Source organism: Nothoprocta perdicaria, unplaced genomic scaffold, assembly GCF_003342845.1.
Source record: "Nothoprocta perdicaria isolate Ctin4 unplaced genomic scaffold, notPer1 scaffold_155, whole genome shotgun sequence".
Classification (NCBI taxonomy): domain Eukaryota; kingdom Metazoa; phylum Chordata; class Aves; order Tinamiformes; family Tinamidae; genus Nothoprocta; species Nothoprocta perdicaria.
In genome coordinates this window covers 49,200-73,243 of record NW_020454705.1, presented here as the reverse complement: position 1 = coordinate 73,243, position 24,044 = coordinate 49,200, and the positions used below count along the sequence as shown (strand labels likewise).

General features: G+C 45.6%; 1 protein-coding gene across 1 annotated transcript in view; it reads right to left on the bottom strand.

Moving 5' to 3' along the window:
- XPO4 (exportin 4) overlaps window positions 1-24,044 on the bottom strand; it is a 69,717-nt gene that overhangs the window by 29,729 nt on the left and 15,944 nt on the right. Inside the window, exons 2-6 of the mRNA XM_026035017.1 lie at window positions 21,392-21,497; window positions 17,828-17,969; window positions 17,423-17,561; window positions 5,277-5,393; window positions 4,351-4,504 (exon numbers count right to left, since the gene is read on the bottom strand). Of these exons, the coding sequence (XP_025890802.1) occupies window positions 4,351-4,504; window positions 5,277-5,393; window positions 17,423-17,561; window positions 17,828-17,969; window positions 21,392-21,497 (658 nt within the window). The remainder of the gene's footprint in view (window positions 1-4,350; window positions 4,505-5,276; window positions 5,394-17,422; window positions 17,562-17,827; window positions 17,970-21,391; window positions 21,498-24,044) is intronic.

Here is a 24,044-nt window from a genome sequence, read left to right as displayed (position 1 = left end):
TAAAAATGCAGGCACCTCAGTGGGACTTCCTTACACTCAGCTCTTAGTTACACTGAAATTTTCTTTACATGCCAAAAAACAGCCAGGCTAGCATCTCATCCCTTCATCTTTCAGATTACAGAGAAACTCCTGTATTAAATTCAGAGCATCTCCTGGCCACCAGTGAAGGTAAGATCTAGAGGAGACAGCCCTTCTGCTGATGGAAGCCATCACAACCCATATGCTCCCCAGCACAGGCTGGAGCATCCTCATGAGCAGCATCCACTAGACYAGCAACCTCATCCTCCTAAAAACATTTCCAGGCAGCTCCCTGTGCWGCATCTCCACTCATGGAAGGTGCCAGGACACTGGTTTTTCAGCAGCAATGTCAATTTGAATCATTTCTCCAAACAAACCTTGAGTTTTCTAGAACAATCGATTTGTTTTTAAGTGCATGTCCATCATGTGCAACAGATGCTACCAATGTGGGTTGGAGCGAGTTCCAGTCTGGAGTCTGCCAAGCTCCACGGTTCACAGGATCCCCCAGAAAGGTCTCCCATCCTGGCCCATGGTATAAAAGGCAGTTCCACAACAGGGATATGAAAAGTCTGGTCCTTCAAAGACATGGCTGAGAAATAAGCAGATGAAAAGGGTTTAGATGAGACAAAAGCTTAGTCAGTTTGTACAACAATTGCTGTGTTAATGCAACAGAAAGAGCAACAACGTGCACTGGCAGAATGCATCATGTTAGGCTTATGAAGCATATATTTTAAATCCAAGCTAGTTCTGCATTAACTTTATAACTTGCTTGCTTTCTCTAAGCAACTAGAGACATCAAATCTAAAAGAATTAAATCTAGAGTTGTTCTTTATTCATGAAGTATTAGTGCTGTTTACAGAAAAAGCTACAGAAATTTGTTCCTTTAGTGAATCAAATTGGAAGTGACTGGCTCTGCTCAACCCCCTTTTCTGGATGGAAGACATGAGCACACAATCCACGGTTCTATTTAAGAAGTTTGGCATTGCTGGATATCCATTCCTAGTCCACAAAAACGTGACTAAAGGTCAAGAACAGACAAATCCCAAACTCAAGGACTGAAAAACATCTCCAGAGGTAAGAGGACATAAATTGTAGTTACATCCTGATTCCACAGATTATAAGTTCATGCCAAGGTACACCAGAGCCCAGGAACATTGTGCTCCTCCGCTGAAGACCCTGCATTCATGACACACTGCAACCAGGATCCTTGAAGACCCACTTACAAAGGAGAGGGCTACGCAGCATAGCACTGATCACCTGCATTTCCCTACTCTCGTTTTTAAATAAATGTTTATTTATTTAAACAGAAGATGCAACTAGAACTGGTTCCACCCAAGTAAACAGTACTGAACAATGGTGTAACAGCACTGAAAAAGGAAACCCTGCTGAAGCCAACATGCCACAGCCAACTGCCACACGTTCCTAGCGCAAAACAGGAATTGTTAGCAAACGTTATTGTCATTTCCAAAGGTACTGCCAAAACCCTCTGAAGCATCCACAAACACCAGGTCAACTGATTCCCAGAGAGAGCAGATAAAAATAACAATGTGGTTTAGAAAACGCAGTGGAAGAAACTGCACGTGACTGGAGCGGGAGCTCCCAGGGCACCATGTGCCATCCCTACTACTGCAGGCACTGCAAGCTCTCCAGAACTACTGAAAATCTTTAGGCAGGTGGGTCCCAGCCTCTCTTCTTCCTCTGCCCCAATGAGGTGGCTATTCCAGAATGTCTCTCCCACACCAGCTCTCTTTTCCACCAGCAGGCTATCAACACACTACAACTCTTTGGCAATAACTGGTGGCAGCATTGCCCAAGACTCCAAAAATTACAAAGTCATCCTACAACAGCACAGTTGCTGCTTAGGAGTGACATATTTTGACATAATCTTTGTTACTCAGTGCTTGTAGCTCTTGAAGACACTCACTGAACATCTAGCTAATGGACATTCATGCTACCTTCTTTTAGGGGCTGCAGACTACATGCCAGTGCTCAGGTTACTGCTATTTTGCAGAGAATACTAAGAATGATACTATCCAAACAGAAAAAAAATATCAGCTAAAAGGAAAAATATATTTATCTGTGGATGATTCTTGGATAGATGTGGATAAAAATGGATGTCGTTTATCATTGCCTAAGGTATCAGATGTGCACYCAGTGTTCTGGTGAATATTCTGCCCAAGTTGGAAAGGGGACACCAACTGAACCACAACGTTTAAGTTCCTACATGTGCCGCCTTTTTAGAAAATGCAGGAAGTTAGATGCTAACGTCCAATAGCCTATGGTCAACAGTGACTTTTTAAACCCGCCTTTTTAAAGAAGTGGGATTTATGTCAATAGCACCAAMACGTTGCTGTCACTGCAGCATTGCAGAGCTTTAGTTAGCTGGGATACACACTGCAGCGGTGATTAAAGTTGCTCCAACTTCTGTGAAAACAGCTTGCTACGGAGAAGTGGGAGGCCTAGACTGGTGCTGCAGTTCTTACAGCAAAATTAATGCCAAACAGTAGAAGACAAAAGATGCTCTCAAGTGGACAGAAGTTTCACTAAGGATTTGTGTGCAGCCACATACAAAAGTGCAGCCACATAAAAGCAGCTGTAATGGGTTCAGACTAAAGGTCCACCCAGACCAGAATCCTGTCTCCAGAAGCGGCCACAATCGGTTCATTTGCTCAGTGTGTTGAAGAGGCCCTGGAGCAGAAAAGTCTGTTAACCWTAAGCGACAACACGGCTTATTATTACAGCCAACACTCATTCACTGGTACCTATTTACAGATGAAATCACTATTGCACAGAGGGACAAGTGARCACCGAGCCTCGCAAGGCTTCCCATGCTGCTCGCACACACCCAGCTCCATCACCACAAGCCGTGGCTTAGGGGAAGGGGCTCCTTAAAAACCAGAGCGTTCACTTTCAAACTGCAACACCATCTTTACCTGTAAATACACCTGAGGTTTGCACTAAGCAAGGCTAGAAATGAGAGGGAAAGCACTCACCACTGCACAACACAAAGGCATTGCCTTTCTATTTCCTTTCTGCTTAAAAGGACAGACTCTTTCCTAAGGTGCTTGCACATSTTTTGGAAACATTTGCAAGAGGCAATGAGGTGCCTCCAGTCTCAATCTTGTAATCACACGTACCAATTTCCTCCCCGCACCCCTGCCAAATCACTTCAGTGATTAATAGGAGCGGGATATTTACTTTTAATTCAAGGCACCTTCTGTAAAGGCAGTGTAACTGCCATTCTGTTTTACAGATGCGAGTCCAGGAATATTCAGTTTCAAGAAAAGAATTGTCACTTTTGCTGTCTCCTGCGTAATCAACAGAGACAAAGATGACAGAGACACAGACAAGGCCTTCTCATGATCAAATCCGTATTAAAGCTTATCCAAAGCTCRTCAAATCCTTTACAGCACATCTGGAGGCAGCAGCAAAATTTATGCAGTAGGCATAATTCAATACCATTTTATTGAAAAGGCTTAAAGAAAAAACACATTTGTAACAGCTTAAAAATGTGGCGTAGAAAATTTTCTTCTAGTCTTTTTATTGGGCTGAATGCTTTGGTATCTTTTTTCATCTCTCTCACCAAGATTTATCTTCTTTCTGATATTTCACCACATGTCCCTGTTTCCTTCTCTGCACCCCACCTCTACGTTTCCTTGGACATTCAGAATCAGTAGATATCAAGATGTGCAAGTGGAAGCAGTGGCAACTGCATGTTGGCAAAAGAAAGAAAGCAGCAGGGGAGACAGATGCCATTTTAATTTTAGCTATAAAACATTTTCCTTCATCTCGAAAAGAGTCTATTACCTAGCATATGCTCTAGTACATGACCATCCTCGCTTAGGGGGAAGCGAGTTAAGCATGAACACTGCTTTGTGATGGAGCCTTCCCCTGAACCCTGCTCTTCTCCGAGGAGGAAAGCAAGACAGATCAGACCTTGCATAAAACTCAAGACAAGTGTCTTGAGTAAGTAAGTAATATTTCACATCTACCCACATTTTGGTTCAGCACTAAAGCAGCACATTATATTTCTCCTCTCCTTGCACTAATCAGATATATGTCAAGTGCAGCATCAGCTCCTAACTGGCTGAACTGGTACTGCCTTTTAAATAAAATACTTTAAAATCTTAATGAGAAACAACAGCAACTTGAATGCATAAGCTCCTAAGCAAGCACAGGAGTGGCCAAGGGTATTTATGAAAGAAAATATAAATCAATGACTAAATCTAAGGCTTATAAAATTTATGCTTTTCTCACCTCACAAACACTCTGCTTATGAGGTAAAACTGACAAAAGTCACGGGAAATAAAGAGTGTGAGATTCAAAGGATATAATTTGGAGGGAGGAAGTTCCAGCTCAAGACCTGGTTGGCTAGTGCGAGRTATCGCTGAAACACCGAGGACATCTGGGCGTTGAGGTTCTCGCGCCTGCTGAACTCCTGCAGCACCTCCACGGTGAGCATGAAGATCTGCCGCAGGTCGTCCTCCTGCACGGACGGAGGACACACGGGTTAACAAACACTCTTAGTCGTTAACAGACCTGTCGATTTAAAAATTTTTTTAAAAAATCTGTTTACACCCTATTTTCATCAAAATAAAGAGAATATTAAAATAAAGGAAATAAAAGGCAACAGTCAGATCTTAATTCATTAGTCACAGCTAACATAATGCTTTTTAAAAGCAAGAAAAACATATGTATGTATCTATGCATTAATCATTGAATAGGAAAACTGCTCACAGGATCTTTTTAACGACGGGTAGAGAAGGGGGATGGYCTTTGGCATGAAAAAAAGTTGGGAAGTTGTTCCACAAAAGTCAGAGTTTAAAGCAATGCCTTCACAGAAACATTTCTGCCTGGCCAAACAATACATTTGAGACAACCAGACTACACCATCTGCAATAATATTTTTAAATACATAGCTCCCCTTGGCATTAAACCAAATCTATATTTAAGACTATCATTGTTCCACAGAGTATTCGTTTTGTTTGCAATTGGTAGCCAAGGACTTAAAGAGTCCGACTGTGCAGAGCTCTACAGCTCTACATGTATAAAAAGGCAAAAGGGATTACACCTTTTTGATACAATTATTAAAAATGCATTATCCGTTTTTCTAAAACAGTCAATATCTGGATGCACAGTACATATTTACCCTGTTCAATGCCGTCTGGCACACAACGTAGCTTAATGCACTTACTATAAGAAAGCACCCACTTCTTAATGTTTAAGAAATATATATAGTAGATACACAAGGAGTTTACCTGAAATAYACGTTTACAGTTACCATGGAACTCCATGCTTAGCCCAATGTTGCTGGTTTTACTTGAACTGGAGAACTCACTCAAGAGCGCCGTTAAAATGGAACAGGCCAAAGTTTGCTATAAAAAAAAAATAAGGAGGAAAAACATAACTAAAAGACATTTGAAAACATTATAACCTAYATTGTCCTTAAATTATTTTATTAACATTTTTCTATGACTACTATTTCATTGTCCTTCTAACATAAGCTAGAAAAGCTCCAGCTTTCCAGGGTACCAACCCTTGGGTGAACCACCTTTGAAAMCACCCAGACTCCAGGGCTGATCACAGGATTTTAAGAATTTGAGCAACGTAAGAAAGTAGCACTCATAGAATCATCGCTGCAATGTGGRAATGAACCCACTGCAGCCCCTTTGCCAGCCTGGCTGGCTATTTCCTCTCCCCCTTGCAGGGCCTTGCAGGTCACTCCTAGGGAAGAGGCAGTTCCCTCCCTTGTGTTTCCGTGGGTCTAACAGGCTCCAGCCGCTCTGGAGTCTGTTTTAGCTGCTCTTTGCACTTACCACTTAGGTATTTCATAGTGATTAAACTTATATCACAAAGTGTAAAAGTTGCTTACAAGCAGCAATGCTACAGACCACCTACCTGTCCTTYTTGTTCTCCCTCAGAATAGGGGTAATAGGGAACTTGAATGCTGAGGGAGACYTCCCTCCAACACATGCAGCCTCCAAAAGGGCCATTAAAGCTCCTTTGCAGAGCAAAACACAGGTCATTTTTAGAGAAAGAACCCTCAAAATCAAGGTTTAAGTGTCATTCTCATCTTCAAAATGCAACGTGAGGTGAATCCAATGGTTACCCTGAAACACAACAGCCAGCCTGCCCCTCCAAAACACACTGCTCTGGCCATCAGTTGCTTTTATTTTTTGAAACACCAAAGCCTGTTTTCCTGATGCCGAAGTCCAGCAGCCATCACCACCAGTTCTGATGCATTTTAAGTGCCCACTGCACGCAGGGCAGCGTCGCTGCCGCGCAGCAGCAGCACAGCAGATATTACACACCAAGAAACCAAAACCACTTTCTGTTAAACGCCAGGTTGTTACTGCAAAACTCCCGAACCCCTGGCTTTCCCTCTAGACTGTTTGGAGCCAAGGTGCCAGGACTGCAGAGAGGGACAGGAATTGCTCAAGGGTCAGGCATGCCAGCAAGTGTCCAGGGGTTAAGCAGAAATATGCACACTACCTCTGAGCACCCGAAAGATTAAAGTGGAGAGGATACTATTTATGCAAGCTCAAGCGACAGCTGAGAGCGGTGCCATCCACCCACCAACTGCAGCATCTTTGTTCAGAAATGCCTCTGAAGTCAGTACCTTGACCCCCCAGACTAGTTATCTTAGCTAGTATACACTGAATTAACATTCTGACTTGCTAAATAAGTCCCAGACAGATCCAAGAAACACGGGGTCTTCATAACAACACATGGGTTTAATATCCCCCTATATAATAAAGCCGCGCAGTTGGCCAGCGTGTTGCTGATCGCTTGCTAAATCCAAACCTTCCTGGTTTAAACAAATGACTATTTATTGCAAGTGGACTGCTCCTCATCTGCTACGGTCACAAATGTCACGTGTCACTCACGGTAACAGCCAGAGAAAAACAGCAATAAACTTCAAATTTCATCAGTAGACGGGCAGCTTTGTCAGACCTATACAAGGCTTCAAAATGTTTCTGACTGATTCAAACATTTCTGTGTTTTGGTGCAAACTAGTTTTGCAGGGCAAAAATTATTTGCAAGAAATTCAGACTTGACCCTGTAAGAATTAACGCAGAGTGGCACTGTGAGCTTTAAAGCCAGCATTACGGGTCCAAAGTGGAAACAAATCAGCCAGAAAAAGGCAAACCACCCCCAAGTTTGGCTCCAGAACAACGCTTCAGATTGAAATATAAAGTTGCTGGAGAAATAACGCGAAGGTGCCAGGGAATATTATCCAATTTCCTCATATGCCAGTAGATACAGACGGCTCAAGGCTCTCTGAATCTCTGCAGAGGCTCTGCAGTTTGTTCCAGCTACGCCGATGCTTTTTGGTTATGAGAAGCCGCGAGGTAAAGACACCACTGGTGACAATCACCCACTTCTGCAGCCTGAGGCTCTGCAACACACCRGTTGTTCCCTGGTGTTAACAATGACAACCCAACCAGAGCCTGTCCTTCACCCTGCAGAGCACCGCCACACAGCCAGGACACTGACTGGCTCCCACTTACAGCTGGCTGCCAATTATGGCAAAAAAAAGTGAGTTAGAATGACCAGAAAGGAAGAAATGGCTGGGAGGAAACAAGTTTGTTCCCATTATGATTAAAGAGTAAATATTAGCTGAAGGGATAGACATTTTCTCCTTCTGTTTTTCTGCAATTTGTTTGTGTGGCATCTGACCATCTCTCCCTTCTGTGTGCATATCCATGTGCTACTGCATGAAAACAAGTGTCACACATTGGTGACACTTTGTGTTTTTCTCATGATTTCAAGAGAAGTGCAAAAGCCCTTCTTTTAGCCCTTAAAAGCCGTGAACGTGAAGGAGGCAGCCAGGCCTCATGAATCCAAGAGCCCCATAGAAAAGCTGAGCAGTGACTGGCCCGTGTGGGGTGGCAGGAGCACCAGCAGCTGCGCGGGGCAGGAAGGGCAGAAGTGACACGGTGCTGGGGAACTGCCCCTGCTGCAGGAGCCCCCGCACCCCCAGAGCCCCYGCACCCCCCGCACCTCTCTGCTTCCCAGCCCCTGCACCCGCTCCTGCCGCTGGCGAAGGCCTGGGCACAGCCTCCTGCAAGGAGCAGGAGCTGGAGACGTGCGGGCCGGGAGCAGCCCAGGGGAGGCTGCTGCTGCTGCAGGCTGCTGTCGAGCACCTCTGGGTGCAGCCAGGAGAGAAGAACAAGGCAGCAGCTGTAACCCATCCTCACCTGCCTGCAGCATCTCCAAGCGCTGGACACAAAGCTCTAGGCAGGACACTGCTGCAGCCCCCGACTGCCACAACATAGTGCATTACCATCATCACATGAACATTGAAAAATCAACTAAGTAGCAGAAAAATATACACCCAACCCTCTATCAAGCTCTCCTGAACATACAGGAACATACACAAACACATTCCAGGCAACCTGGTAAAACACATTTTTTACTTCTTCCCTCTTAACAATTAAAAGCTTCAAATATATTTTCTGATCTTACATGTGTTTGCTATGAAGACATTTTCCAAGTAGCTCAACACAAATGCAAGCTAAAGAACTGTAAGATTTCAAAAATCTGAAAAGTAATTTATGATAAACCAACACAGTTGTGCTTTGTGGAACAAAACTGTTTCCTCGTACATGTAATAAAACTGAACCCGCTTAATGCATCTGAAGCTCTGGGTTTATTCAGGCTTCCTGCCACGCCACAAGAGAGGAACAATCCGGTTTAAGATTACCAGAGAGTAAGAGGTAGAAAATGCAAGTGATTCTGGGCATCGTATTAAAAGTCAAATCTGAACGTGTCTTGCCCAGTAACGTCACTAACTTCACACCAGAACAAGCACCTCTCTGAGCGGAGCTCCRCTCGCTGGCAGTCCCCCCAGCTCTGCCCCAAGCACATGCCCAAACAATAACCCCAGCTAACAAAATCAAATGCCTGTCTCGTGGCGGGCGGGCTGCCTCTGAGAATAGCTTGGCACTCACCCCAGGTCGCTTTATTACCAGGAATAAGCTTTCTGAGAGATCGCTCCACACAAAATAGCCCCTCAGCTGCTCAAACAGAAGATCAATGAGACTTGTGATAAGAGATTAACTTGGCAATCAGACACCCAAGAGCAGCACAGGCTCTGTGGGCTTCTTTTTAAATTGCACTAATAAAACACGGACCCTGCAGAAAGAACAAGCACCATTTTAATAACAAAYAACATTTGTACACAATTCACATACACCAAAAAAAAACCACATTTAGTAAATACAACTTCTTCCTCCACATGGAACGTGCCTTATAACAAGGGTTGCAGCCGTAAGGTTGGAAGGGATTTCACACTTGTGGAGCAAGGGAAGGGCTTCCCTGGAGGGTAGTTAGGTTACAAAAGCCCCTGCAAGGAAGCAGAGCTCAAGGGAGGCTTAGGAAAAAATGGACATGTGGTTGTCAGCCCCGGGGCAGCGGGAGGAGCCGCAGCCCCAAAACCTGCTGCTCCCTTCTGCGGGTCGGAGCAGACCCTGGAGAACCTGAGCGGTTCTCAGGGGCTTCCTACAGCCTCAAGCATCCATCCGTCTGCAAAAAAATAACCGGTTAAATCTCCACATGTAYGTTCTGTAAGGAACATTTATATCTACAGAAAAATGAGCAAGAGAATATTTAAGAGAATATTTATTAATATAATAATATTTAAAGGTTTCACCTCCACAGAGCAAATCATAAAGCTACTCCATTACATTAAATCACTTCTAGTTGGAATTCATGGGTTTAATACTTTTTTTGTCTGCATTCTTATAAATCCTGATACTTCAGCCACAGGAAAGCCATGAAAAGCGTTTAATAACGTTCCTAAAAGCAGCTCCTTTTCACTTGTGCAAAACCAGCCTGCAGGTACAACCAGGTGCAAGAAAAGGCTGAGCTGTTCCTAGGTGATAAAAATCTGCAATGACAACATGCCAAAAGCAATTTTACCGWACAGGTAACTTAAAGGCAGGGCTTCCTTTGTAAAGGAGATAATCAGACTTCTCGTTCCCTGACTTTCCTGCATAAGCACAGCTAAAAGTCTTAATATTTTCAGAGTATCTAAATCCCCCAGATGTGAGCTGCAGCTCTGCATGGAAAGGTGGCAGTCAAGAGCCCTGGCACAGGCTGCCCAGGGAGGCTGTGGAGTCTCCTTCTCTGGAGATCTTCCMAASCCGCCTGGCTGCCACCCTGTGCCCCGTGCTCTGGGTGTCCCTGCTGGAGCAGGGGGTKGSACTGGGTGATCTCTAGAGGTCCCCTCCAACCTTAAGGATTCTATAAAGAGGTGGTCACAGCACCCAAAGCGACTTGCAYGGCACGCAGACGTGCAGACATGAACTGGGGCAGCTCTGTTTCTTCTGCATCTGGCTGGGACTGTAACAGGCAAAGCTCAGGGGAGGGTATCAGGTCCCAACCTGCCCGTGGGCAGCCAGGACAGCCCATTCCCTCCTCTTTCTCCCTTCTCCAGCACCACACAAGAGTGGCGGAGCGGAGCGAGCTCATGGCCCCATGCCTGCTCCTGCGCTGCGGTCATGCGGTGACCAMCGTCCTTGGGGAAAAGCAGACTTGCCAAGCACAGAAACCGGGCGGAAAAAGGAGAAAACTGATGGCTGGGAGAGCCACTGGGAGCAACAGGAAGGTGGCCACATGGCATCTGAAGCAGGGAGTCTTTCCCAAAGGGAGCAGAAGTTTCAACAGCTGAGAAGTCTCTACAGCCTCTACTGAGATTGAGTAGGTCCAGGYTGAATTTCTAGGAGCTTAGGGTGCAAAACTCATTTTTTCACCTTCTTTTTCAGTCTGTAGACAGGCAAAGTTGCAAAGCTGAAATCAGGATGCAGGAGGCCAGGGAGTAAACAATTCGTAACGTGTGAACATTGGAAAGCCATTCATCATCCCTCCTCACAGCTCTTTCCTGAAGTCTCCGGTTGGTTCTCCCACTACTACACTAGCAGAAACAAATCCAAGATCTTCAAATAATTTCAAAAATAATTTCAAAACAACAAACATTAAGGCCTAGCCACGCTGCTTGATATCTACACCATCCAGGCTCCAAATACACACCGTGCACTACTTTTAGTTTTGGCAGGTCATGCTGTTGGCAAGTGCTCTATGGTGGACAGGTGTCCTCTTTCCCCTTCTTTTTTCCCCTCAAATATTCATTCCCGGTCCTTTTTACTCCCCTGTGCKTGCCAGAATGTCAGATATGCCAAATGAGCTGCGTTACATGGCTGTGCTCCAGAGCAGACCTGCCTGAAAACAAGTAGACAGGGGCTTAGGAGGGAGAAGGCTGCTCGTTCTTCACTCCTGCACAGATCCAGCTTGTTAACGAACTTGTACAGCTGAAAGGGCAGTACCACTGAGGAGCAGAAAGCAGGAACAGCCAGACTTAATACTTTTCTGAAAGAATTTCTGCCCCCTGAGGCCAGAAATAAGAGAGATTCCCATGAAACACATGAAGAGGCATCAYCTCCTCCTTCTCAGTGGGCCTGTGAGGCCTGCAGGTGAGGAGCTCCATCTCTGCACATCTCGTGAGGCAGCAGAATGGGGAAGCTAAGGGGCTTCTGCCCTATGCATAGAGAGCAGCACGTACCTTATCTCTGAATGTCACTTCACTTCCCAACTCCTTCTTGGAAACTGTAGCTCAAACTGTACATGATAATTGCAGGAGCCATTAACTGCTGGTCTCGACATTACTAAGTAGCTAAGCTGGAACCACACKCTGCTACCTCCCTGTTACATGAACCTGGTCAAGAGGCTTTCTCCAAAGAGAAAATAGAAAGTATTAAAGCAGGGGTTTGATACAAGTATTGAAAAGATAGTCAGGTTATTTTCTATTTCTATTACCAAATTTTTGCTTCATATTTGGAACAGTTTTTGSATCCCTATAATTCCCAAAACATTTTTGTTTAAACACATTAGCACAGATCTTTATAGACTGATCAGCACGAAGAAAATAGAGCTTAAGTATCTGGTTTGCCGGGTGGCTTTTATAATCAATATATCTCAAAGTTCATCCAGAAAGGTAATAATTTCATCAGACCAGGAGACACAGCTGAAGGTGGAGCAGGGAGGATAATGGTTTGGAAAATCTGTTAAAAGTTACAAGCCAAGAGAGACTCCACATCACCCACCTGATGCAGGAGATGGGGGCAGCTAGACAGATATCCAGGAATAAAATTACTCTCAAAGAACAGAARTAAGGACGATAAAAACTATGCAACTTATACAAGTATGTATGTATGAGTCGTATATATGTATGTATATATACATATTATATATACCTTACATATACATGCATACATGTATGTAAAAACTATGTATGTAATCTAGTTATTATTAATAAGAGGCTAATTTCAGTGAAGAGGAATGCCCAGTTTGGAGGGTAGGACTGGATTATCTCCAGGGGGTCCTTTTCAAATTCAACTATTCTGTGCTTCTGTGAGACCTGCTACTACTACTAACAATAATAATAAATTCCCACTGTTCTCATGGGACCCACATCGCATTCCCAAGCACTTTCAGGTGGCCTGAAACATCTGAATCTCCTCTCCAGCCTAGCTGGGAGCAAAGGGAAACAAACTAGAGATCTGCAGGCTTTACAACAGAAAGAATTGTTAGGATCCCAGCATTTCAAATATCTGAATGGTGAATGTAGGGAGGAAGGAGCCAAGCTCTTCTCAGTGGTGGACAAGGGGCAATGGRTACAAGTTGAAACACTGGCAGTTCCATCTGCACAGTGAGGAAGAACTTCTTGCCTGTGAGGGTGCCAGAGCCCTGGAAGAGGCTCAGGCAGGCTCAGGGAGGCTGTGGAGTCTCCTTCTCTGGAGATCTTCCCAACCYGCCTGGCTGCCACCCTGTGCCCCGTGCTCTGGGTGTCCCTGCTGCAGCAGGGGGTTGCACTGGGTGATCTCTAGGGGTCCCTTCCAACCTCAACCCTCCTGTGGTTCTGTGATTTCTCCAGGTCTCGACAGGTCTTTTGGCAGGTACAGAATAATCAGGTATCAGAGCCTCATGCTACAATACACTRGACCTTGAAAACACGGCTTCCATTGCCCCATCATCTTGTGTCAGGTCTACAGCAGTTGTACCCCTCTGCTGCCGACCACCTCCACCCTGGAGGAAATCCTGACACAATCCACGCTCCAGAGCGGTTCTAACCAGCAGTTCCACCTGATGCTGCTCATGTGGCAGGCAAGTTCCTCCTCCTAGGAACTAGTTACTTTGATTGCCAGGATTCCTGTCCTCCCATCAGGAATGAAGAAATACAGCAATCCTTCCGTTGGACAAAAGCAGAGAATTCCAACGCCRAAGAAAGGCCAAGAAATGTAAAGTATTTATAGTTGAGAATACCTTGGCCCACACAATTCTCCAAAATCTTGAAATCAGTGGTGGAAAACATACTGACTGTTGTACGGTTGGCCCACTGCACTGTGCCTATTGCCAGGAGCTCTGTCCCCACGGACACAGACTTGGGATAAAGAYGCAGCCTTTGCTCTCGTGGAGCTAGAGCCTCTGCTGCGTGAGCACAAGGACGGTCTGCAGGGGCGTTAGGAGCCAGYAAGGACAAAAACAGGAGCTCCAAAGCTGACACTCACAGCCTCCCAGAGGGCTGCTACCTACACGTGTTTAGAAATTAGCAGGTATCCATACCCTATATATACTCATGTATACATATACACAATCTGTAACCTTCCCAYCCCCTTTCCACAACAATTTGTGTTCCTCCTCTTCAGCGCCCTGCTACTTCCTGAACATCTGCTCCATTTTCCACTGTTAAGAGATTACTCAGTGATAGAGCCAAATTTTACATCTCCTGCCCCACTCTGTTCCTTTCATCTATRTCCCTCTCCTCTTCTATCCAACTCCTATTCCCCTAAGTAATTTTCGTTCTCAACAGTTAATCCTTCAGTCTTGCCCTCAGGTCATGTTTGTCACAACATTATTCAACAGACCTTCCACATCCACCCTCAAACCCATTTCTAAAGAAATTTAGAACTTACACACCAGAAATTAAGATATTAAGCATATGGCAATATACAGAAGGAAGTAGATCCAAAATACAGAGCACTACCTACACTTGCTGTGCTCCTGATCACATTCAGAGCTTGACCCTGACAGCACGTTATCCAAAACCCACAGATTTTATGAAGCACAAATATCTAGCAAACAAAATCCTAGTGCAGATGTCTGACAGGAATTAGGAGGGGGCTGCAGGGAATGGAAAAGATGAAGCACTTACTTCATTCCTGCAAGATAAAGAAGGGCCAGGTCACTTCAGGGCCAACACAGATGGGAAAGCAAGTGAGAAGTAGGCAAGAGACAGGCTTATTTTTCAGAAAGACAATCTCAATCGCAAACTGTTATGTAAATTAAATAACTACACCTTCAACTTAAGCTGGCTCTTTTCTTCACACAGGATTCTCTGGTTCTTTTTCCAAACAAACCAAAAATTGTCATCTTTTCCCTGCTGTGGARGCAAAAAATGTACACTTTTTGTTAGCCCATTAGCCTGACTCAGCCTAACACTTGTACGAAGCCATTATCAACAGCTCAAGTCATGTCTGAATCACAGGCTGGTTGAGGTTGGAAGGGACCTCTAGAGATCACCCAGTGCAGCCCCCTGCTCCAGCAGGGACACCCAGAGCACGGGGCACAGGGTGGCAGCCAGGYGGSTTTGGAAGATCTCCAGAGAAGAAGATTCCACAACCTCCCTGGGCAGCCTGTGCCAGGGCTCTGKCACCCTCACARGAAAGAAGTTCCTCCTCACATGCAGATGGAACTGCCTGTGTTGCAGCTTACACCCACTGCCCCTTGTCCTGTCACTGGCCACCACTGAGAAGAGCTTGGCCCCTTCCTCGCTACATTCCCCCTTCAGGTACTTATACATGTTAATCAGATCCCCTCTCAGCCTTCTCTTCTCCAGAGAAAACAGGCCCAACTCACTTAGTCTCTCCTCACATGAGAGATGTTCCAGTCCCTTAATCATCTTTGTAGCTCTCTGCGGGACCCTCTCTAGAAGCTCCACATCCCTCTTGTCCTGGGGAGCCCAGAACTGCCCCCAATACTCCAGGTGCGGCCTCGCTAGAGCTGAGGAGAGGGGCAGGATTGCTTGGCCTGCTGGCAACATCCTCCTGATGCAGCCAGGATCCCACATGCCTTCTTGGCCACTTTAAATGCTTTTAAACACAAAGGGATTTGCTGCTGACTCCACGTGGTACTTCTAAAGCTGCTGGAACAAACTAAGGGCAGGAGGGCACAGTTGTCAGGCAGCACATGAGAGGGGAAAAGTTATGGAGCAGCAGCCTGTGTAGGACACAGAGAGACTAGAGAGAACTGCGAGTCAGGAAGGTGAGGCAGAAGTCGCAGGGTATGAGGCTGGAGGCAACGTGCATGGTGCATCACTGAAAAGATGGGATAAAGAAAGGGAAGAAGAGCCAGGGAGGCACTCATAAAAGGCTGAGAAACACCTGCTGATCAATCCCAGCATATCCACTCTTCCTGGCTTGGGTGGCAACCTGTTTCCCTACACGACTGAGTTAAGCACATTGCCATGGAAGGCAGCCTGGGTGGTGCCTCCCTCAGCACTGTCCCCTCGGATCATCACGGTGCGGAAAGCAGCACAATTTCCTCAGCCCTCCACRGGCTTGGCTGTGGTGATGGCTTACCCACACACACCCACACATGCAGCAGGAAAAAAACCCACACACCTGTAGGGTTTTGGTGTTACTTATTATTCCCTATTGAAATGCCAGGAGCCAGGTCACAGGAAGAAGAGCCAGTACAAGAACTGTTCTGATAAGAAAGTCTCAGAAAATTACAAACACATTTTCATGAACAAGGACTCTTTTAGAACATGAAGCCTCATGGCTGGGCACAYGTGTTGACAGCAGCCTACTTAAGGCTTAAGCACACCCTGTACCACACAGCACAGAAGTCCAAACAGCATCTCGTGTATTCCTAYGATAGCGAGCAGGATTAGCATGCTGGAACCAAAAACACCATTACCTGCTCAAGACACATTTCATACCCTCCCTAAAACTTGAGCACAACCACTTTGGCAACCTGTGGTGCAAGGGGGAGATGTGGATGAAAGGAGAGGGGCTGGGGAGCCAAACGGCCACGAGCAGAGCCGCTCTCCCGGTGGTGGCATCCACAGCTGGTGGCTCTGCCCAGTGCCAGTCCCGGCTGCGGGCAGCGCAGGACTGTGCAGGAGCTAACACAGTGACACCTCCTCCGTCAGCATGGSTATTTGTTACTCTGCTTTCACACCTCTGCTGAAAGGTTGTACAAATTGCATGGGCACAGGCTGGTGCACGCAACCTGAAAACCTTGGTCGGGATTCCATTTTTAAACCATGCAGCTACAGTCCCTGCAGTGCGGGGGAAACAGCTTTGTCAAACAAACACATCTTCCTATCCAAATCATGCACAAGCCCAGAACGCAGCTTTTTCATCAAGCTAAATAACAGCAWATTTGCATTTTTGAAATATAACTGAAACTTCCACACCCTGCAGAGATACCGCTTGCACTCGGAGGTGACGTGCTATTTTTAGGACCCTGACATGAGCTGCATTACTCCTAGCGCTCTTCTTTGATTGAATTTTCAGAGTTAGACATTTGCAGCTTGCATGGAGTACAAACGTCATCCCTAAATGCTCAGCGATGTTAATGGCCACAGAGGCTTTGTCTGAATAAAGCTTCAGTTAAAATTTTCGGTATGGAATCTCCATAATCTTAGATTTGCATTTGGTAGGAGAAAAATCACCTCTCTTTCATCTCTAGTTACATGCCTCTATTATGACCTSTTCTAAACTTATCTCCTGGCATAGCAGGCGGGATTCCATTAAACGCGCAGATAGATATTGGACACCTTGTTTCCACTTTGAGCTCAACAGGGAAGGTAACACTCCCCCCGCGAGCGACATAAAACCTAGAGTAAGTTTTGTATTTCCATTCCCCTTTTTACTTCCTCGCAGCCCTTCCTCCGCGGCCTCCCGCGCGGCGGGGAAGGGCCGAGGTCGCTGCCGCTTGTTGCGCGGCCGATTCCGACAGCTGAGCCCGAGGCTGCCACGCGGACAGATGGGAGGGCAAGCGACGGTGCGGGAGCCACCRCCGGCCGGGGGAGCCCGTTTTAGACCACGCTGGTTTGTTAAAGAAACCCAGGGAAACTCGCACGTTAGTGTGACAACTGGGGGACAACTCAGACAGACCTACTACCTAAGAAATGCAGCAAGGACTAGCGCTAATCTCAAGAGATCCTCCTTCCAAAATCTAAACAGACTTAGCAGATGATTGGTTGAATAAAGCTACCATTTTGATTACTAATTTTAATTTCTGGATAAGGAAAGTATACAAGATCTTATGCTTACTGAGTGAATAATTGATTTTATTGATATAGACTGCTTAAATGTTGAAAAAAAAGCCTACTTACCACAGTGGGGTTACCGCTGCTGATCAGCTGGCTGACTTCATGGAAAATGCTTTTGCAGTCGATTGATTTGTCTAATGATCCCCGTTTCACTATTACTGCTACTGCTAACAAAATCTGCTCCCGAACATACTTTTGAAGGCTGTAAACAACATTGCAAAGACACGTTTGCAAGTGATTTTGAACATCCATAGCCACTAAAATTTGAAATGCCATTTTTTYCCCCCCAACACTCTGTGTGAAAGCTTAATGGAAAGCTGACAACTTCTCAGAACTCAACCAAGCCTCAAAAAAAGGAAGACACACAAGTGTTGCAGCAGTCTTTCACCACAATATTTGGAAACATAAGGCATAACAAGATCCTATGCCCAATCTTATGTGTTAAGGAGTTATTTTTTCCATACTTACTTAGGCCTCTGTAAGACATAGGTTAGAAGGAATGTTCGCAGTGACTCAATGCTTGTTTTCTCCAACAGAATCCATTCTCGTACAACTGCTTCCATTATCGCTGTAGCAGCTTGGAAAAGGACATAGTCCACTTTACTAGTTTCTGTGGGAAAAATAAAGGCAATGAGAGTATCAGAAGACACACATATATTTAACTTGTAGGTATCTCCAAGAAAAAAAATATACTGGAATTTCTCTAAGAAAAAAAAAATACTGGAATTTTCAAGATTATTATGTTACCACGAAAACAAAGAATTTACATTTCATAGGGGTGAAAGTCAATCAATAACCCAATTATCAAATTGTCCAATATAACTTCAGTTGGGTTAGAGATTCTGGTGAAGAAAAATTGGCTGCACACAGAGACTGAACCAAATATCAAGACTAAGAATGGTAGGATGCGTTTCTTGACCTACTGCATTTTTTAAAAAATTTTAACTTAAAAATTGCAGATAGCATCTCACTAAATTAAAAACTAATGTCCAAGTTTAACATACACCTAAAAATGAGTCAAATTATTCCTTTGTGGGAATCTTAACTCTGGCATTTCCTACTTTGGACACATCTCCRATTTTCTCGTTTGGGCCAACCAGTCTTTTCTAGTCCTCTCTCTGGTTCTTACACCTCCTTACTTGTGCATATCCCTTTAGGACTTTATTTCTTCCCCATTACAGCTTGTTTCCCCTCCTCTAGATCCYTGATTTTGTAATCACTGCTGTTCCCTTCTCACCCCTCAGGTTAAAAATCAGCTCTTCTTCCCCTGCAGACCCTATAACCAACTCAAGAATCACAGAACTTTGGAAAAAGGCTCCTAGTTCCAAGTCAGCATATCAACTGCTTCGTGGAGAAGCTGCTGCAAGGAAAGCCCYGTCCCAAGACAAGACAAGCTTATTCTCAATGGGGACTGCACATGAGCTGTTTAAAGCACTGTTTCTGAACGCTCTAAAGAGGTTACAGATAGGATCACATCCTTTCCAACCAGCAGTATTTCATAAGAGAAAGGAAGATGTCTGCAGTGACAGTTCCGCTATTAATGCTAAACTGCATTCACTCCTTCAAGAACAAGACGCAAAGATGCGTCCCTTAGCAAAAGTCATACCGCCAGCTATTTATTTATTAAATTCCCATTATTTCTTCCTGGGTAGTGGTAAATATTCCGCATATGAGAACTGGAACTGTTATATAAACAAAATAGCTTAAATATATCATTTTGCCTGTTCATAGTTTTRTAAGAATCATTGTGAAAATAAAAAGCAACAGCTTGGACGACCTCTACACCAAAGAAGGTGGTTATAAGATTTGGGATCCAAAGAGGAGTTGCTGTAACATACTAAAAGACAAAGAAACTCATTTGAAACTCTGTGATTTCTAGAGACTTTGGTTGGCAGTGCAGGGTATGAAAGAAGTTAACAACAACCTGCTAATTATGTATAACAGTTTAACAGTTTAACAACATAGTATTGAGGCCTGCAATACTAACATAATAACATCCACAAATTGTACTTCTCTGAGCCAGGAAATTCTGAAATAAATGTTAAAGAAATACAGCAATAAACATATTTTAAATAATACATTAACATTTCTTGTTTCGTTCTGGCAAACTTTCATACAGAAACTGCTTTCCAGTTTGGGGGGGACGGGGAGAGGGGGTGACGTTCCTTTCCCTGAATTTGAAGGCTTTCCTCACCTGATTTTGGGGTCAGCCTTTCTCCCAGCTCCCTTTGGAGTCTCCCAGTGCTGACATCAGGGCAGCAGAGGGGGCAGGCAGCAACCTGATGTGCTGAGGGCAGCTGGATTCCTGAGACTATTCACCTGCCAACCTCCAGCAAACCTCAATGAGGCAAAATTGAGTGAGTTTGGCTGTGTTTTTTCTTTAATTTTTGGTGGTTTTTTTTTTTTTTTTTTTTTTTAGGCCTAGTAGCACGACCGAGTTTGAAGTGTTTCCACAGAGATCCCTCAAGACATTTCTGGTGAAAGGGTGACACCTACCTGGCTCTTTCCCTTCACAGCAGCTGCAGCCCCTCCAACCTTTGAGCCCACCCTCTGCTACTTCCACCAAACAGGCCGCAACACTCAGCTGTTGGCAGTAGTTGGGCCCCAACGGAAACCTAGCGAGGCCTTCAGCCCACAGGGGCTCCTGGCCGCGCTCAGCGGGGCGGCTGGGCCTGGAGATCCCTCGGGAAGCGCCGGCTCAGAGGCCTCGGAGGCCTGCGCAGCCCTGTGAGGAGGCAGCCCTGCTCCAGGCCCGTGACCCAGCACAGCTCATTAGCCCAGGGCAGGGAATTGGCCACCCGAACAAGCTGCACCTGACAGACTTCAAAGGTGCCAGGCACCACAACAGAAGGGCACTGAGGGCCTTCACCCCCGTGGCCCGTGACAAGACAACTGGCAATGGGTACAAGTTGAAACCCAGTCAGTTCCATCTCCAGGTGAGGAAGAACTTCTTCACTGTGAGGGTGMCAGAGCCCTGAAGAGGCTGCCCAGGGAGGCTGTGGAGKCTCCTTCTCTGGAGATCTTCCAAAGCCGCCTGGCTGCCACCCTGTGCCCCGTGCTCTGGGTGTCCCTGCTGGAGCAGGGGGTGGGACTGGGTGATCTCTAGGGGTCCCTTCCAACCTCAACCCTCCTGTGGTTCTGTTATCGCAGCCCAGCTGCTCTGCAAACATTTAATCTGTCACTTCCCCAAGACGTCAAGCCCTGACACCAAAGGAGCAGCCCTGCCCTCTACCTGCTGCACCCTGGTGCCTTCCCACTCTCCCACAGTCAGACACGGTGCCAACATTTGTGAGGCGATTCTGAAACAGTCCTCTGGTTAAACCCAGCCTCTGACCTGCCCCTCCACTGCTTGGGTGATCGTGGAACCTGCCAAGATGCAACGTATGGCCAAGATGGGCATGAGGAAGGGGGACTGACCCTCTCCACAGAAGGGCCACTTTGAAGCTACTGCACAAGTCTGGCCTTAAAATGCATTTGTGCAAGGTACTGTTTAAACACCCAAACTTACTCCTTTACTAACGCAAAATCTGAATTTTGTTTGCACTCTAAAAAACATGTCCATTTGTAAATTCACTTTCATTTCTTAAAAGAACAGACATCTCAACCATCTTAATCATGACAACTACAACAGGCTAAAAAAAAAAATTAATTTTTAAGTTTCCCAGTTTTAAAGACCCAACAGAACAAAGCCCTAAGCAGCCTGATCCAAGTTTAGTGCTGACAACGTTTCGAGCAAAGCCTCAAAGTCTTCCTGAGACTCCATCCGAACTCTGTTATTCTGGTCAATCTGAATTGATCTGGCCAATCAATTCTGGCCAAATTAATTAACTAACAGGGTCAAAGATACTGTACAGAAACAAATGCACAAAGCATGAAATGTGAGTGGGAAAAAACAAACAAAAAACAAAATGCAAACAAAGTGCAGACAAAATCTTCCCCTTACTGAAGTCAAAATAATGTTCATACTCCAAAGTGCAGAATATAAGTATTAAAACAGGCATATGTTGAACATCTTCATTTATTAGAACTTACCCAAAATGTGTTTGCAAACAGCAAATGGTGATTTTGATTTTCTAAATGATAAGAATATGTGCTCAGCATGTTGCCGTTGTTCATTATTGACCATGGAAGGTGGTGCCTGAGAGAAAAGAGCCAAAATAAAGTTACTTAAATACTGAAGAGCAGTTAAAGTACATCTTCATTGTAAATATCTCTGAGGAATACTACAAGCTGTGAAACATCTGCTTTATGTGATATTGAAAACAAGTGCTACCTCATCTACAAGTGTCCGTTACTTCAGTCCCTGCCTCAGCTTTTTTCTCATTTCTCTACATTTGTCGGAACGACAAACCCAAAACAAGCTGTGAACACTTAGAAGTAAAGCATTGGCAGTAACACACCACCCTCTAGTGTTTAATGCTGGAGGGAAACTCTTGCAAAGTGGGCAGAGGAAGAAGACGACAAGTCCCTGCTTTTCTGGATGCRGGATAAATAACCTGTCCCTTTGTAGTCCTTCTTCCCTTGGGCTGTGCTCTGCTATAGGCAGCTGAGGAGTAGGACGCCCTCCAGGCACTGGGTGACCAAGCAGCTGAGATTAGCCCATCCCCAACTCACATCCTGGAAATCCAAAAAATCCAGGCTTTTATTGAGTTATAAAGCAAATTTAAACACGTAAAATAGAAGCTTCACAGGAAATTTTCCTGGCGCTTCTGTGACAAAAACTCAGTGCTAAGGGCTGCAGCTTGTGCTGTGGAAAAATTTATCCCAGCAGCTCAGCAACTGCACTGAGTGCCACAAAAATATTTCGAGCAGGGCATCAGACAAGCAGACAAACCTTGGAAGATGCCCCCTGCCCAATGTTAGGGACAWATGATACACCTGCAGCTTGACACTCATGCATTTAATTTCTTTTTATTACTTTCTTGCATCTATTGCCAAAAGCAAACCAAAAGAAGAAAAGCAGTCCCTGCTTGTTCCCATTGCACCTCACAGAGAAGCAAACCTGACAAACGACAACCGAAAGGCACCTCCAATAACCACCAAAGGAGGTTATTTTGCACCAGGATCAATCCCCCCGGGGCTGCTTCTCCCCAGGACAGCAGGAGCTGGTGCAGGACACAACGGCTGCTCTCACAGGCTGCTCCTTCCACTTACAACTTCAGCACACTCAATCCGTGGCCTCTTGTTGCTGCACAGCACCAAGGAAATGCTCCGGAGTCRCTCCTATGACACCCCTTGGGCCAAGGGGGTTTCGTGAGAGCGAAGAACGAAGYGCTGGGGATGACCGACTCGCTCGACTACCCCAGTGGCACCAAAGGAAGAGGCCCCGCGCGGCCCTGTCACCCGCTCGCTGGCTCCAACCAGCCTCCCAAAAGCGACGGCAGGGAGGGAACGGCCTCCTGCTGCTTTTGCAGGCATCAGACAGGGGCAGACAGACACAGCAAGGTGGAGAAACAGAGGCGAGCGCTGTCACCCTGTGCCGATACTGCGTCCAGTGACACCTCAGGAAACACAGCCGTGGCAGAGGGCATCCTTGGGGCACAAGTGACAAGGAGAGACACTGTGCAAGGCTTCTTATATAAAAGCATGGACAGCAGATGAGGGACTATCCAATCCTGGCCCGAATCTGCACTAATGCAGTGACTTTGCTRTGCAGAGCTTGCCTCTCTCCTCAGTGCTCTGCATACGTAAGGACAGSGGCTTCTAGGGACCTCAGCAGCAAATTAGGGCCCCACTGAGAAAATGACAGCACTGAAATTGCTGGATGAAAAACACCATCTTATACTTGCAGTAACTAGGAAAGAGAGCCCCAACTTTATTATTTCAATTCTTACATCCCACTTTTCTGACGTCTGGTTATAGACCACCTTTGGTCTATAGCCCTGGAAAGGCATAAGGCACTTCATCTCCCTGCATTAATTCTTAAAATCTCAGTAACTGCATGTTAGCAACTTCTTCAGCCTCTCAAAGTCATCCCGGATGGGCAACGGCTGCTGATCAAGGGTTAGACTGGACCACGTAACCACCAGAGGGAGCTTAGAGTTCATACTACTGAACTTCTAATTCCTTCAATGAAGGAATTAATGAACTTCTAATTTCCTTCACACTATTCAGAAATTAGTTATTAGCAATAACTAATTAGCTTTTAGTTATACACTGGAAGTATTTTAAATTCTGGTTATTTACAAGGCGCTGAAGTGACTGCCAGCAGCTCTGCTGCTCTCTGGACTGGCTCGTGGCCGAGCGGGCACCCGCCTGCCCTCGCTTTCATCTTCGCTTCTCCAGGACAAACATGAGCSCTTTGGCTTCAGCACAGCAAGAGATGAGCCCACAGAAAGAGAGCTCCTGGCTCAGGCAGTGTAAAACACTGTGTTTAGCATGTTTGTGATCGTCATTCAGCTGCAAGGAGTGTCAGCAGCAGCCTCTGCTACTGATGCCAGCGGGACCGTCCGCTCGGGCGGGCAATATTCACCTAAGGGAAAGAAAGACTGAGAAGGAAATGCTGGAAACACTCTGCAGACTGGCACGGACAGTTTCATGAACACAAAGCATAGCTGCAAGCCTGGGCACCTAATAAGAGAGCACCGCAGAGCCCACCTTTCACATCCACCAGGTTATAAAAAAGTTAAAAAAAAACAGGCCAGAAAACCAAGACAAATGACTTGATGACAAAATTGCAGCAAAG